The sequence below is a fragment of the Podarcis cretensis genome (genome assembly GCF_951804945.1).
Source record: "Podarcis cretensis genome assembly, chromosome: 4".
NCBI classification, from domain to species: domain Eukaryota; kingdom Metazoa; phylum Chordata; class Lepidosauria; order Squamata; family Lacertidae; genus Podarcis; species Podarcis cretensis.
In genome coordinates, this window is record NC_137173.1 from 39,872,278 (window position 1) to 39,889,243 (window position 16,966).

At 40.3% G+C, this 16,966-nt stretch overlaps 1 protein-coding gene across 5 annotated transcripts in view; it reads left to right on the plus strand.

Annotated features, from left to right (window-relative positions):
* The window catches only part of EPHA3 (EPH receptor A3), a 211,463-nt gene that overhangs the window by 165,962 nt on the left and 28,535 nt on the right, over positions 1-16,966 (plus strand). For 3 of the 5 annotated variants that reach the window (XM_079974773.1, XM_079974775.1, XM_079974777.1), the window contains 4 exons: positions 510-672; positions 4,376-4,478; positions 4,947-5,014; positions 9,743-9,868. In XM_079974773.1, coding sequence (XP_079830899.1) covers positions 510-672; positions 4,376-4,478; positions 4,947-5,014; positions 9,743-9,868 — 460 coding nt within the window. The remainder of the gene's footprint in view (positions 1-509; positions 673-4,375; positions 4,479-4,946; positions 5,015-9,742; positions 9,869-16,966) is intronic. The other 2 variants (XM_079974774.1, XM_079974776.1) reach the window with 1 other exon arrangement.

The window sequence follows — 16,966 nt, forward strand, 5'->3', positions numbered from 1 at the left end:
CGTCAGTAATTATAAGTCCACTAAAATATTGGCTAGGGGTAGTGCAATTTCACCCATTTTTCCAAATTACACCAAGAAGGACAAAGGGCTGTGGAGGGTCAAGACATTTCTGCACCCTCATGTTCTCAACAATAATAGAGTCTATGGTTCCTTTCAAGGCAAGGAGGTGGTAGGATTGGATCGTTCTTCCCCCTCTGTCCCCTGGTTTTGGGATCTGATTTCATTGTCTCCAAAGGCATCAATCAGAAAAATAAAAATAAAATAAAATAAATAAGGTTTGTACCTTATTTCAAAATATTAATACTCTTAATACAATTCCAAGTGTGGGTATCGGTGATTATATCAGGAACCGATCTGTTTCATCATTCTGGTGCAGGAAGATAACACACATGTGAATACAATTAACACTCAGTCTAAATTCTGTTTACACAGCCAGCATGAGGTGGGAGAAAATGTCAATATACCACCCTATCTTGGGTTTTAATGTGGCCATTTCTTTTTTTCTGAAGCAGGAGCAAGAGACAAGTTACACCATTCTAAGAGCAAGAAGCACCAATGTTACCATCAGTGGCCTCAAACCAGACACCACTTATGTTTTCCAAATCAGAGCTCGGACGGCTGCAGGATATGGGACCAACAGCCGCAAGTTTGAGTTTGAAACCAGCCCGGATTGTATGTATTTGTAAAAAAATTATTTTGTCTGTTTTCCTGCGCAAAATTATATGGCTGGCTAGCTTTATTCCCTCTCTAGTACAGCAAATGTGATTCTATATTTATGATCTGCCTTTCCGGCTAACATGCCTATAAATTTTTACATTTTGTCATTATTTTAAAACATGCTATGAGAAATATACTATAAAATAATGCAGGTGGTATTCCTACTTTCTCCTGCCATATCTTATTTATGTTGCCAGAATTAAATGATTCCTGTGCTAGGCAGCAGCTCCTGCCGGGAAAGAAATTTAAAAGTTCCACAGTGTCATAATATTCTGACATTGTTGTTTAAACTTATGGACTCCTAAACTTCTGAACTCCAAAAGAACTGCAGTCACTTCAAACCACCACCACGCCACCAATTTCCAAGTACATAGAGTTGTGCTTTCATTAACTTAACTTCAGGCAAGCTTCCCTGCTTTCCCCTGTAGGTGGGTGTTGGTTTGTTAGGAAGGGAATCCTAACTTTTCATGCAAATTACAGTCAAAGCAAAAGTTGATGCCAGTGAATTGCCATTTTGTATTATATTGCTTGGCTTTCTTCCACACTAAGCCCCAATGCATTGCTTTTCTCAAAGTGGCATTAAAATCAGGACCAGAACTCGCCAGAACTCCGTTCCGGCACCTCTCAGGTAGGCGCCTGTAAAAGAATGAGAGAGACATTCAAGGTGAAATCTGGCACCTCTTTTTCTAGAAAAATAGCACTGACTCAAATAAATGTTTCACATGGGACTTAATAAAGTGCTATATTATCTGCTAATACATATCCCTATGGACTGTGGAAAAGAATAGAAAGTGACACAAGGGACTACAGGTTGGAACATGTCCTCTCCTCTTCCATTAGCAAAGGCCTTCAGCTAGAATAGATCATAGACTCCAAATGGAAAGACTCCATCTGTACCTGGAAGGACACAATTTGATGCAACCTACAATAAACTAACGGGGGACGTGGGTGGCGCTGAGCCTGGGGCTTGATGATTGAAAGATCAGCAGTTCGAATCCCCATGACGGGGTGAGCTCCTGTTGCTCGGTCCCTGCTCCTGCCAATCTAGCAGTTCGAAAGCACGTCAAAGCGCAAGTAGATAAATAGGTACCACTCCGGCGGGAGATAAACGGTGTTTCCGTGCACTGCTCTGGTTTCACCAAAAGCAGCTTAGTTATGCTGGCCACATGACCCGGAAAAACTGTCTGTGGACAAACGTCGGCTCCATCGGCTGATAGAGCGAGATGAGCGCCGCAACCCCAGAGTCGTTCACGACTGAACTCAACTGTCATGGGTCCTTTACCTTTACCATTTTACAATAAGCTAAACTTTTCAATAGTTCATGAAACTCATTACAGTGGTACCTCGGGTTACAAACACCTCGGGTTACAAACACTTCAGGTTACAAACTCCGCTAACCCGGACGTAGTACTCCAGGATGAGAACAGAAATTGTGTGGCGGCTGCGCAGTGGCAGCGGGAGGCCCCATTAGTTAAAGTGGTGCTTCAGGTAAGAACAGTTTGGGGTTAAGAACAGACCTCCGGTTCGTAACCTGAGGTACCACTGTACAACATTACATGCTCATTATTAGTCCTTGGTACCTTTGAGATAGGTTCTCACATTGTTATCCTACATTCACTACTGCAGTTGATGGAGTGAGAAATACGTGCAAGAACCCCCACAAAATAGCCATTTTCTGGGAAAGTCCTGTGTTCCAAAACTTTTGGCAGAGACATTACTTAACCAGAATATGTACAGTACCCTTGCTTACACTAAATATTAACAATGTCATGCTGTTGGCTTGTAGGCTTCCCATGGGCATCTTGTTGACCATTCTGAGGACCGAATGCTGTACTAGTTAGGCCTTAGGTCTGATCTTGCAGATCTCTTCATAAAAAAGCAACAACAACCAAAGCCAACTCAAGTCATCAGACCATTTGAAATGTACACAATGTAATTCTATATTTTAAAACACAAATGCTTATCTTTTGACTCCCCTAATTAACCACTGGGTCTGAGAATCACCTCCCTTGATAGCATTTATGAAAATATTTGAGTGAGTTAATATTCAACATGTCCATCTCAATTACAGTGTGCACTACCAGTCAGCAATAATATCACCATCTAGTAGTTGGTCCTGATTAATTTGTCAGACATCGGAGATTGGAGGAAGGTGGGAGGAATTCCAAAGTTATAGCATAACACAGATTATACCACAGATACAGTGGCAGCAGCTTTTCTGACAGACTTCTCATAAGACCTGAGTGTCTGGAGTGTTTGGAGAGTATAAGGTCTCAAAAATAAACAGAGAAAATTTAGCAGCAAGCCAAGCAATCTTGTTTGAATTTTTGAGATTTGTGAGCTTTTGAAATTCCAGCTCTTTCTGGAAAGTAGCTGAGCTCCCGATTTTAGCAAACTAATGACTAATTATGGTGACCAAAGTGTATGATGCATAGAGAATATAAAACCATTTAGGGTATGATATATGGGAATAGATGGCAAAGAAATATGTTTTTGTGTTGTCTTAACTCGAACCAAGATGCATGTGGATGCCTCTGGCAAATGCACAGAATGTAGGTGATAAAAAGCTTTACAGAACAGATGGAAGACTTGTTGTTCCTTATTATCATGATACTATTTTGGTGGGTATTCTAATTGGTTACTTAAAAATCATGACTTGGATTTCAATAGTCTTATTATGTTTTAAGTACTTTTTTGCATAGCATTTGAAACTTTGGACTTGATCCATTGACTTTAAAACAAGCATTTTTAAAGACCAAGTTCATTGATACATTAGCTCTCTATCTATGCTCTTAAGTGCAGTGCGTTATTTTACAAAACTTCCCAGTTTTGTTTATTTATTTATTAAATTTGTGTAAAAAGCAAATGGCAAAAACCCATATTTAAGGACACAGATACAAAGCTAATGTATGGTCTAGTTTGGCCCTTTAGAGGTTATTGTGATGGAGAGCTGGAATGAGACCTGAAGGAGTAGCTGGTGTCAATTTTTCATTTTCCATTCATATTAGGAGCTCATTTTAAACAGAGCTGATTTAAGCCTCTTTTGTAAAAAAATACATTTCAAGCTACATACTTTACTAAGGAAAATTGCACATAAAATGTTCAGCGGTTCGATCTATCATGCTTGACTTGTATACTCAAAAAAGATCCTACTTTAATTATATAATTTTATAAATCATCCTTAAAATCATCATTATCAGTGGCATGGATCCAAAAGTGTCTTGAGCAAGCAGAAATGTGCTTCTGCTTGTAGAAAGACGACTTCTTCAATTCTGCTGATTCTCCCGTCTCAATCCCACACAGTTCCAGAGAGTTCTTCACTCCTCAAAACAAGGTTTTTTTAGGGAGGAAGGGCTGAAAAAGCCATGTTGTGTGTGTGGAGTCATGCTACCACTTCTCTGGCTCCAACCTGATATATTTTTACTTTGCTTAGCCTTTGCAACTTGTTCATAGACCCATAAGGGGTTTTCTTGTCTTTTCAAATTGGTAAAGAGTAAATAGATATTTAGCTTAGAAACTGGGCTGCAAGTCATTTCTAAGCAATGCTGTAATGATTTCACTTATCTGCTACCTGCATTTGTCGGTGGTGATATATTTAATGTTCCGAGGGTTTTTAAACTAAAAGAAAACCTCACGTTTATTTCCTTGTAACTTCCAGCTTTCTCAATCTCCAGCGAGAACAGCCAGGTTGTAATGATTGCTGTTTCGGCTGCAGTAGCAATTATTCTCCTCACCATTGTGGTTTACATCTTGATCGGGAGGTTAGTTCATCATTTCTTTTACACATTTATTTCCATCCCTTCAGTGCTGCATTTGAATGATAAGCGCTGTCAAGGAGACACCCTCCTGAACAAGAATCACCAGGATTCATCCGGAAAGCCACCCCCCCCACCCCCGGTTTGTTGACCAGGAAGTCACTTCAGAGTTATAAGCCTTAATGAGGCTGCAAACAATAGCAGGCTCAGGCACTACAGAACTTGTTAAAAATAGCTATAAACACATTCTCAAGCAATTGTAAAACTAAACTGGAGGGGTCAAAAATCAACAGATTGTCTCATTAGTCAATTTCCTCAAATTCCCTCAGAACGTATCTATGCTCTGTAGGATACAGAGAATGTAAACAGTACTAAAGTTCTTAATAGGAACTTAACTGTTGTGTTCTGTTTTTTATATTCAAGCAGCGTATAAAAAGTTGGTTTTCTTATCTTTTTGCCTTTTATTGCTTGTAGATTCTGCGGGCATAGTAAATCGAAACATGGAATTGATGAGAAGAGGCTGTATTTTGGGAATGGACATTGTAAGTTTTTTGTCGTCTCCTCCCCCCCCCCCACTCCAGTACATTATGCCATTTATTGCACTCAGCAAAATTCTATGTGCTCATATGATACAGATGCAACTTTGTCTCCTTTATTTCTCTTTCCCTCACAACGCAAATACAAGGGTTTTTTTAGTGCAATTCTATATGTGCTTCCTCAGAAGTAAGTTTCACTGTGTCCTCTCTTCCTAATGAGAAATCCCAGAAAATAAATGTGTCTGTGATAGGTGGTTTCTTTTCATATATGCAAGCAGAGCACATTACAAACAAATCAATATTCCTGCAGGATAGAGCAAAATCCTGAACTCTAAGAGGCTTCAAAGGTAGCCTAGTCTACCTGTCTTATTCTCTCTAAATTGAAATGGCAAGCTGGCCTGCAAATGTGTTTTTCCCTGCTCCATCCCATGATGGGTGTAAAATTCATTATGTTGGAATAATCAAGGAACATTGAGGTGCTTTCTCAAATCCATTATCCTGGTGTAGGATGATGTAGTTTTGTATCTCTCTGGTTAGTGTTGGACTACAACTTCCATCAGCCTCAGCCAACATGGCCAGTGGTCAGGGATAATAGGAGTAGTTGTCGAACAGCATCTAGAGGGACACAGGCTCCCGACCCTTGGGTTGATGAAGCCATAGTGATTGGCACATTCATGCTGAACAATGGGGCCAAATTCATAATAGCAGTGTAGTATAAATCTGTGCCCCCTTATTGTGCAACTAAAATTGCCTCCCTCTGTGTAAAGTGCTCAAGATACACATTTTTGCATTCAGTTTTGCCTATTTATCAAGGTATTTTTATACCACTCTTCTCTACAGAAGCAACATGGTGGTGTGCAACAAAATAAAAGACAACAAAACAGAATACATAATAACATCACTAAATCCATTCGACCTAAAATACCTACATAATCATCTGTGTGTGTATATATATAAGCACCAGCGTTATACTTAAAACTGACTTCACCTACCACACCTGTCCACCTCTGAAAGCCTGAGGTACAGCTTCAACAAATGCATAGCCCAAGTAAGACACATCTCAGAGTGGAGATTGTAGCCACAGAGCCATCACTAAAAAGGCTTCCTACAGGGCCCCACACTTTTCATCTCATTCAGAGCAGGAACTACCAAAAGAGCTTCACCTGCTGATCGTAATGAATGATCAAGTTGAAATGGAGAAAGCATCTCCTCAGGTGATTTACACAGTTTTGCAAGCAATTTTCCCCAATTGAGTGCCTTTGTTCATGTTCTTTTCATTAATAGATGCTTTTTTTATTACACTTTCCCTGCAAATTTTGTGTGCTTTTGGGGTTGCAGAACTGCATTGCAAAATTCATGCAAATTTCAAATGATAGCTGTGTTTCAGTTCCTGTATTGTTTCAAGAAGTGCAAATTAGGTAGGGTTGCATGGAAATGTGAACAGAAGCAAAGTTCTGCCTCATCCCAACTTGGGATCACATGGAATTTGGGTGAAATGCTTGGAAGGGCCCAATTCATTTTTGGATCAAGGAATGGGAGACTTCTTGTTTTCTTTTTTCTTCACATAGTTGAATCCCTATTTATTAGATGCAGATGTTTTATTTACAATTTAAGTCAGAGTCAGTATTGCCAGTTTCTTTTATGCGGTTTGCATATGGTTGCTGAAATTAAAACCTCTGCCTAATTACAACTGTGTTGGAGCAATTGAATGTCAAATTGTTTTTCTCTAGAGCCTTTCCCCTCAGGAGCAAGTTGGTACTTTATTGCCAACATGCAAGCTGTGATATCCAGCTACTTAAGGCTGCACAATAACAGTTAACACACTGGGCTTCAGCTCCCCATTTAGTAATATGTGGACCACAGCATTTTAATTAGATTATAAAAAAGAAACAACCATTAAAAAAGTGTCATGGACAAGTAACAGGTCAAAAGTTGCTCTCTCAATTCTCGTTCAGTGGAATGTCACAACCACTTTTTCTAAATGAGTCACAGTAGTTAAAATTCCTGTGGATTCAACCACTTTAGTAATTGTGCTTTGACGTTCCGAGCCATGTTCATGCTGCAATATGAAAGGAAAGTCTAAATATTGTTGGTTCTCTGACAATCCATCCTAGAGAGAGAGAGCTGTAGATTGTTGGGGGAGGGTTGCTATCAGTATATTTATCAAACTGGGTCTGGAAAACTATATTGCCCTGATGTCAGATGTGTATTGTGTAGATTGGACTATTAAATGATGATATGAAAATATTCAGAGGCAGTCCTCTTTATTGTTTCTGAACATATTCCTGGGCAAACTTCGGTCATTCAAAACAGGTCTCACAACCAAACACTGGTGAGCCCTGCTTCAAATTAAATCTTCGGCTTCCTTACAGGGGGAGGCATATTTTGAAAATGTTTATGAGAAGGTGACTGTACCCAGATATATTAATTCTGGCAAGCTTCAGTGCTTCAATTGTATACCCCATAGCTATTTACAATGTTCTACTAGTGGCATTTTGTTGAATATACAGAACTACTACTGGGCGCTCCCCCTTCTCAAAAGCTAAGCATTCATCCGAACCCCCAGTTGCTACTGGGGAAATATAAACCCAGTCACTCTTCTGGAGTCTGTTGGAGGCAAATACTGGAATGAAAATTCTCCTGGGTTCGTTTCAATAGGATAAAACAACTTCTGTGGCTATAATAAACTTTCTGCACTTCAGCCCATAGCAGATGGTTTATTTCAGCCACTTGCTTGTGAATTGCCTACGAAAAAGCCTCACCCATGAAGTGTTCCCTGCGGCCTTATTTCAAATCCTGTAATACCACTTCAAAGGAGCAGAAATGCATTTGACCTTCTCAGATCATCCCGGTTTGCCCATGTCTGGCCAAGCACTTTCTACTCCTTTGCTACCTGTAAGACAACTCATGCTGGTAAAAAAAAAATAAAATGGAAATGATGCCACTGGCACAGAAGGAGCTGTAAAGTCCTGCAGCTTAACACGAGTACATGTGTTTATTATCTACTGCTCATGACAGAATCAACATTATATGGACTGCTCTTTAGTAATTGGTGCGAAGGAATTATTCTCCCTGCAATCTCCAGTCACCTGATAACACAAACCCTCAGGGGTCAGCATTAAAAAAAAAAAATCAGGAACAGAAGTCCCCACTGCTCAGAGGTTTTTAAATTGCTGGATTTCATTTTATTAGGGACAGGAGGGAGTCTGTAATATGCAGGCAGTATGGACGGCAGGGAACATTTACGAGACCTTTAACCTGTAGCAATATGCTGCCAGTAGGGGGGTGAGTGTGTGTGTTTTAATTGCTGCTGTTGTTCAGGAAGTTTTATTGTGAGCGATCGTTTTACCAACCACGGACTTGTACGAAACAATTTCAGCATGCCGTATTGGGCAAAACACAGCTTCACTGTTCATGTGATGCTTAAATTGTGTTGGAGGCAGTTAACGCTGGAGCTTAAAGAGGGAAGCTTTCAAGATTTGATTACACTCTTGCAGCAATTGTGTTGGTAGGTGAAGTGAAAGCAGAAGAAAAGAACCCTGCTGAACCAGACCAAAGATCAGTCCAGTCCAGCAACTTCTTTCCAACAGTGGCCAACTAGGTGCTACTAGTCACAATGGCTATATAACTACCTCTGGGGTCAGAAGTGCCATGCCTCTGAATACTCGTCATTAGGAAACACCAGGGATGTTATTTCACTCATGTTTTGCTTGTGGACATCCCAGAGGTATCTAGTTGGTCTGAAAGAAAGAGGATGCTGGACTAGATTGAGATTTGCTCTGATACAGCAGGAGTCTCTTTCTGTACCTATATGCTTTCAGGAAGTGTACAAGAATCGTATGAATGCCTTATCCTGTTCTTCATCCCTTAGCAATTTATACTCAGTGGTACATTGCTTCTGAACCTGGATGTTCCATTCATCTACCATGCTTAATACCTTCTGTTAAATCATTCCTCTACAAATTTATCTGATATCCCTTAAAAGTCACCTTTTATAAAATGTTATTACCACATCTTATGATAATGAATTGCATAGATTTTATGCATTGCATGGAAGAAGTGCTATTTGGTCCGTCATGAATCTACTGACAATCAATGTCAATGGTTGATGCTGATTTCTAGTACAGTGGTACCTCAGTTTAAGAACAGCCCTGTTTACGAACTATTCGGTTTACGAACTCTGCAAAACCGGAAGTAGTGTCCCGGTTTGCAAACTTCACCTTGGTCTAAGAAGTGAAGCTGAACAGTGGAAGGGGACCAGTGGTGGGAGGCCCCATTAGGGAAAGCGTGTCTCAGTTTAATAACGGTTTCGGTTTAAGAACGGACTTCCAGAACAGATTAAGTTTGTAAACCAAGGTACTACTGTATAAGGAGAAGAAAAAGCCGTACTGATTTCCTTTACTTCTGTTATGTAGCCTCTTAGGGCCAAAGATCCATGATCAGATTTGCTGACATTTCTATTTTCAGTTAACAGCAGCTGTACAGTGGGGCGAGGTTATTTGGAACACTGGGAGATTGGGAGGAAAATTAGCATGATTATTATTTCTCCGTGCAATTTGGCTGATACTTACATGGGGTGAGATGTAATACAATTGGCTCCCAAAATGTCAGTGGCCTAAGAATCTTGCACTTTTTGCTTTCATGATTACAGTGGATACTTTGCAATTAGGGGTTTTGTGTGTTGATTATTATTACTGAACATATACTTCTCTCTCTGAATTTCTTTTTAAACAGTAAAGCTCCCAGGCCTTAGAACTTATGTGGACCCACATACATATGAAGATCCCACTCAAGCTGTTCATGAATTTGCCAAGGAGCTAGATTCTGCTAGCATAGCCATCGACAAAGTTGTTGGGGCAGGTAAGGATTCTTACACTGTCCTCTCTCGTGAGAATAACTGTGCCATTTCAGTCTGCCTAATGCAGCTGGACCATTCAGATGCAGGCAAGTTGGTGGATAAAACTTTCTGTGCAGATGCAAAGGAAATAATTATTTGAAGGTTTCTGCATTTGTATTCTGAATTTTTCACAACCGTCATGACTGATAGATCCATCTGCTTCTTCTGCACTGAAAATGTTTATCAGCCTTTCTTTTGCCATTTGTTCTTAATATTGCTGCCCGTAAAAGGTTTGATGTTGAAGATTTGTTGGTCTACCAGAATCTGAGCTAAAACCTCAGACTTTTATTTCATATAGGTTATCAAACAGCCATCAGACTGCAGTGACCTTTGTTCAGTGGATTGATTTTTGAACATCACCATTTGGAGTTACTCATTTAGGAGCAAACTGCTTCTTGACATATTATTAATCACCAGAGCTATAAAGATACCCCTGAATGCAAGTTTGTTGCAAACGCACCGGTTTCCACAAAACCAGTGTATGCAGGATCTTTGCACAGCAGGAGAGGTTTGTGAATTGTATCCAAATGCCTCAGTGCTTCAAACATTTAGCAATCAGAGACATTACTGAAGAATAAGTACAGAATGAAAACATTCCAGAAGACTAGGAGTTGTTGCAAAAACAGCAGTTATTTGCCTCTTAAAGGCTTTCAAATTTATTTTGGCAGAATAGTGCTTTTGTACTTACTTACTTAATTCATTCCTTTATTTTACCCATAGCCCACGCCTCTGTCCAAAGAGCTTAGAGTGGCTTACATGTTGTTCCCAGACAGTATAATAGTAGCATACCTGCTTAGCTTCAGCTGAAGAACTGAATCACACACCTCCAGGCTGTGTGCATAGACTCACATGTATTTGTGTGCATGTAGTTGCAGAAGGAGACAATTTGTCTTACCACATATAAGGTAGAGGAAGGCCTTAACACACATTACTCCATGAGTTAAAGTGAACAATTGCCCTGACTGCAAGGGGTTCAGATAATCATTTTCCACCAAGAATACCTAAAGCTGAGCCGCCACCAGCTCCTTGCCCCAAATGAGGCCGGACACCAAAACTCTCAGGACACTGAAATGCAAAAGCAGTCAAAGGGATGGGAAGGCATAGCTTCCCTGTCTTCCCAACAAAGGGCTTGCAGCAATGGGAATGTTGGTGGTGGTGCAGGTGCAGCAGCAGAGCTAACCCAAAATTTCCATTGTTGTGCTTGCACTAGTGACCACCAAGAGGTCACTGGTCTCCCTCTTGGTTCCTTGCAGTGACTCTGTGTTGGGAAGCCAGTAAGCAATGCCGCCCTACCAGTCACTACTACTGAAATGTTGAGCTGCTTCTGCTCCTGTGCTGCCATTTAAGCATACAGTTTATGACCTTTTGCCATAAACTGGCCTGAAAGTGTAGGAGAGCATTGCTGTCAGATTCAAGAACTTGCAAATGCATGAGCTCTTTATGTTTTGTAGTCCTCAATTGGTTGGCAGTCTTGCCCGAGTCAATATGAAAACTTAAGTTGATGCTGGTGAATTTAGGGATGGAGGAGAAATTTGATTCAGTTTGCATTTAAATAGCAAATCTGTCAAATTCACATGCTCTGAAACATTATGAAAACAGGCATCCTTTGAAATTCACACATATGCTTGTTTTGGGATGCAGTTCTCCAACCAACTAGTTGTTAACAAAAATATGTATATTAAGGGAAAATGCACATTAGAATGAATATATTAGTGAGAACAACATTTGAAAATTACTTGCAAAAATGTGTACATTAGTGTACACAAATGTTTTTATCAGGAAAGTTTCACAATAAAATACTGAGGGTTTATTTTTTAAACTGTAAATTGCTGCAGAAATGTGGAGAATGAGGAGTTTAAGATTGGAAAAATGAGAACCCAAGAGAACAAAACTTAGCAGATCCTTCCATCTCTCCTGGTGATGCTTTATTTGCTCAAGCCTGAGATCATAGGCATTCCCACAGTTAGAGGCAAACTCTAAACTCAAATAACTACACCAAATCAACAGTGAGACACCAAAGTAGCACACAGACCTAGGAAGGAATAACAAACAAACAGTCCAGAAAAATGAAGTTAACTCTTTAGTTTACATTTCTTTAATATCCTGAAAGAATAAATAATTGTCAAAAAAAAAAAAAATTGCGTACCATGAAAGATGTGTAAGGTTTTTTTGTATTTTAAAACAGCTAACAGGAAATCAATGTACTTTGTTAAATATTATGGGAGGGGGAGAGAGAAAAGTCAAATCATGTTACAGAATTATGGTGATTTATTTATTTTTTCATTTTGCCCCACAAGAGTGCAGTGTTCTCCATCCTGTTATATCCAGGCTAGCAGTGGCATATGTGTTATGGCCATGGTTGTTTTTAACTAGAAAAGAGATTGATAACATATTTGTAAGACTGCTGGTAGTTTCCCCTGAATGTCTTGTTCCTTGCTGATAAAGTTCACAGGTATAGTGTAGACTCCTTAGTTCAGACTATTTTCTGCAAGAGATTCTTGTCCGATACTCAAAGAATCTCTTCTAACGATCCTTGTCAATTCCATCTGCCTCTGCTAACTAGTACCACTTCTCAGGGTCCTGATAAGGGTTACAACAGCTGTTTGTAATTCTTAGCAGTTAATTATACAACAGTAAATGCTAAAACCATTTCATCCTAAAAGCTTTAAAATGTTTTTAAAGCATTTAAAATGAATTAAAATGATACTTTAATGAGTGCTTAACAATGGGTGCTATGGGTCATTTTTACAACTGACAATCAAATCAGCAAAGTAAACTGCTGTGCAATCTCTAATTAAAATGAGGGCAGACATACCTTGTAATCTGTGTTTATACGGTTTGGATTTACAACAGGGATTCCATTTCCCCCACTCCAAGGCATTCCACTCCCTAGTGCTCAAGACATGAAAAGGTGCTTTTAAAGTGTTTTATGGTTCAGGTGCTTTTCAAAGTAACCCCATGAACGCAAACCATGGAAACGTGAGAGGGCACACGAAGCGTTTCCATCACTGTTTTAAAGGACACCATAGCACTGGAAAATACATTTTATTTCAAGTGCCTAATTTCCATCCATTATTTCTGATTTTTAACCTGGAATGTTGTACACAGAGTTCGCTGCATCATGCACTTTTAGAACCTAGGAGGCAGAGCTTTTGTTTTTCTAAATCAAATTCTTAATGTGTGTCTGCCCTTGTTGTCAAAGGGAGAGTTGGGAGTTGCCAAGCAAGGCATGTGTATCTCGCTCTGCTCCTCCTCCAATTCCAGTTTCCTTTCTATACATGTTTATTGGGACAGGAAGTTGCATGATTTAATTTATCCACAGGATACTCAACACACACTGTTTATCACTTGCCTTTTTGCTTTCACCTGCTCCTTTATTTTGAATCTTGGTCCGCATTGTAAGGTGAATATGGCTCCTCTGACTTTTTCTTAAAGAGCCTGTACTCAGAGCCTGACTTCGTGTGTTTGCACTTCTTTGTGCACCTAATAGTGAACGTGTGGGCAGAGGTGGCAACGGGGTCTGCCTCCCGCTGAAATGCATGTCTGTAATGTGCACTTGAGTCAGAAGAGCAAAGCAATGCCTTAAAGTTATTGTAAAAACCTGGACTGATCTGTGTAAACGTGCTCCTTACTATTACAGTCATGCCTTGGAAGTCGAACACAATCCGTTCCAGAAGTCCGTTCGACTTCCAAAACATTTGGAAAGCAAGGTGTGGCTTCTGATTGGCTGCAGGAAGGTGCTGCAGCCAATTGGAAGCAGCGGAAACCCCATCGGATGTTCAGCTTCCAAAAGTAGTTCACAAACCGGAACAGTCACTTCTGAGTTTGCGATGTTTGGGAGCCAAAACGTTTGGGAACTAAGCTGTTCAACTTCCAAGGTACGACCCTACTGTCTTTTCATTCATCATCAAGCCTTATCAGTTCCATATAAGTGAACATCAGGCTTCCTGTGGCTTATGAATACCATGGGACTAACTCTATTGTGAGGATGAAAGGACGAGAAGAAAGAAATGCATTATGTTGCCCTGAGCAACATGGAGGATATACAGAACGAAATACGCCTCAGCTGTCCCAATTTAAGTGGGACACCCTGTTTTTAGAGACTGTGCTCTCACACAAGACACCTGGCTCCTGTAAGGTTGCATCCCCAAAAGATGCATGTTTGGGGGGCTGTGATGTCACATGAGTCACTTGACTCACGTAGGAGTGCAGCCCCAAAAGATGGGCATCCTGGTTTTATTCTGGTGCATGTTGGAGCTTATGGAATATAGCTATAAATATAGATATGGGTTTAAACAATGTATTTTAAAGGACAAACGTTGATTAAATAGATGGATATGTGTCAGATAGACTTGGAAGCACGAGTGTGTTCAGGCTGACCTAAACAAGGGCTGGTTGTTTATTTAACTATTTTAAATGATAGACCAAGTCTACTTAGTTATTATTCTATTGGGGTGTCAGTGTTTAAGCTTTTATTTGTATTAACAGAAAACAATGGAAATATTTGGAAAGTTAACTTCCATTAATTTTTCAAAATTTTATGTTAATCAAAAGATTGCAGTCACATCATTTAACAGGCTACTTGCTTCATTTTTTTTTCTATATTTGGAAAATCTCTTGGCCTAGGTTCTTAAAACTGAATGGTAGTCCACTAGGAGTCATAATTTGGTGTCTTGTTTGGTGTTTGGTGCCTTGTATCATCTGTGGGGCACTGCCTTCTTCTTGAATTAGCATGTCCTGTAAAATATCATCTTATGCTTATACAGTAATACCTTCACTCCCAAACGCCTTGGGAGTTGAATGTTTCGGCTCCCAAATGATTGAAAACCAGAAGTGCATGTTTCAGTTTTCAAACATTCTTTTGGAAACCAAATGTCCAGCAGGACTTCTGCGGCTTCTGATTGGCTGCAGGAGCTTCCTGCAGCCAATCAGAAGCATGCTTTGGAAGTTGAACATTTCAGAAGTCGAACGGACTTCTGGAGCAGATTATGTACAACTTCCGAGGTACGACTGTATAGTCCTTTAAATAGCTAATCCTAACCAATGCTTCCTTGAATACTGTTCTGAATTAAGGCTTAACAGTCTGAGCTCCAGAGCTATCGAGCCTAGCAGGGATGAATTACCTGGCTCTCATTAATGAGGGCTTCAGCACAAAATGTTTAAGCTTACATGAGACATTTGTCTTATCTGAATAGGAATGTCACGGAGGGCCCTGTGCAGAGCAGAGTTATGATTTAGAGCATACCTAACTAAGAGGAGGAAACAATTGCATCTACAACTCATCTGTTTGCAAATTCTCAACAAGTGCCTAAATTAATAGAAATGCCCAGTGTCCCCTGAGTAGATTTAAATCATGTAAAGCTGTTCCAGTAATATCTATCTGTATCCTTCTATTTCCAGACAGTCCAAATTGAAAACAAAGTTCAACCCCTGCTGTGCATGTGATTTGAAATGAAATTAAAGCCTCGTGGTTTTTTCCCCCAAGGAAATCCATTGTAAGCTATCAGAAGTGAACAACGTGCCTGTTTGAATGGTTGAGGAGTACCGTATTTTTTGCCCTATAGGACGCACCGTCCCATTAGGCGCACCTAGTTTTTTTGGGGGGAAATAAAGGGGGTGGGAAGGAAGCATTCAAGCGCCTGGCGGAGAGGTGCGTGAAGTCTGGGCGCGCTGAGCTCAGCGCGCCCAGCCTTCGGCATGCAGGCAACTCTCCGCAAGTTGCGGGAGCCCAGCACAGGGCTCCCACGGCTTGCGGAGATCTGCGTGAAGCCTGGAGAGCGAGAGGGGTTGGTGCGCACCGATGCCTCTCGCTCTCCAGGCTTCAGCGAAACCCTGCATTCGCCCCATAGGACGCAAACACATTTCCCCTTCATTTTTGGAGGGGAAAAAGTGCGTCCTATGGGGCGAAAAATACGGTAATAACAACAACAACAACAACAACAACAACAACAATTATTACATCTTTTTATAGAACGTACTATGCCCAAAGCAGCAATAAAATACAGATGATTTTCTTTTGTCACCTAACTTCACAACAGCTTGGTGGTACCATAATTCTCATTCACAAATGAAGACCTGAGCTTGACAGAGAGCAGGCTGCATCAGATTATACACTTACCTGATCACAAACCTTTCCTGCCATTCATCTGGTGCATTTTCCCACCTCTGATGCCCCTGACAGCCATGTGTGAGCATGCCATCCCAGTTGTGTGTACATGTATAAAATCCAATGCACTATGCCCAGGTCACGTCAATCTCCAGATTTTGTATGGCATATCAGTTACTAAGTTCAAGCTTAAGTGGCTTGTGTTTTAAACATGTATGTCATATTCAAATGAGATGTCTGAGACAGCTGGAAGTATAAGAGGCATGCCAGATAGGCAGAAATGTAAGGCTCTCACTCCCGCACAGCACAACTGGCTAAATGTATGATGATGGTGATTATGATGATGATGGGAGCAGCCTAGAGTGGCTGGGGAAACCCAGCCAGATGGACGGGGTATAAATAAACTGTTGTTGTTGTTGTTGTTGTTGTTGTTGTTGTTGTTGTTATTAATATGGTTCTATCAGCAATTTCCTGAGCTCTTGGCTGGGACATCCCAACATTCAATCAACTGCACAACACTGGGTTTATTTCTGCTCTTCTTCCTCCATATCTTAATCTTGCTAGGTTTTCTCAATGCACATGTTTTACTATGAATATGGCATACTGACTTAATTTAGGATTCCATTAATCCCCCTTCACCTAATTATAGCTTGAATTGCTTACACAATTGCAGTATGTAGGGTTTGAATTCATCAACCATTTGGTAAGAGGACCTGAACATCAAGGCATCGAGGTACCACTCTATAGCTTGGGGCATGTTGTTATTATTCAGGGCAATCTATATTCTACATAAGCTGCAAAACAGCATACAGTAGGGGGAATGTAACAAAAACATAACATTTCTCCCTGAAAATCAGACTATATGTACATACACCCACCCACCTGCCAGTGGACACTTCTGACTGTGTTCTCAGGCAAAGAATTCATAGATAGGTTTAATAGCCGCATTTGATCA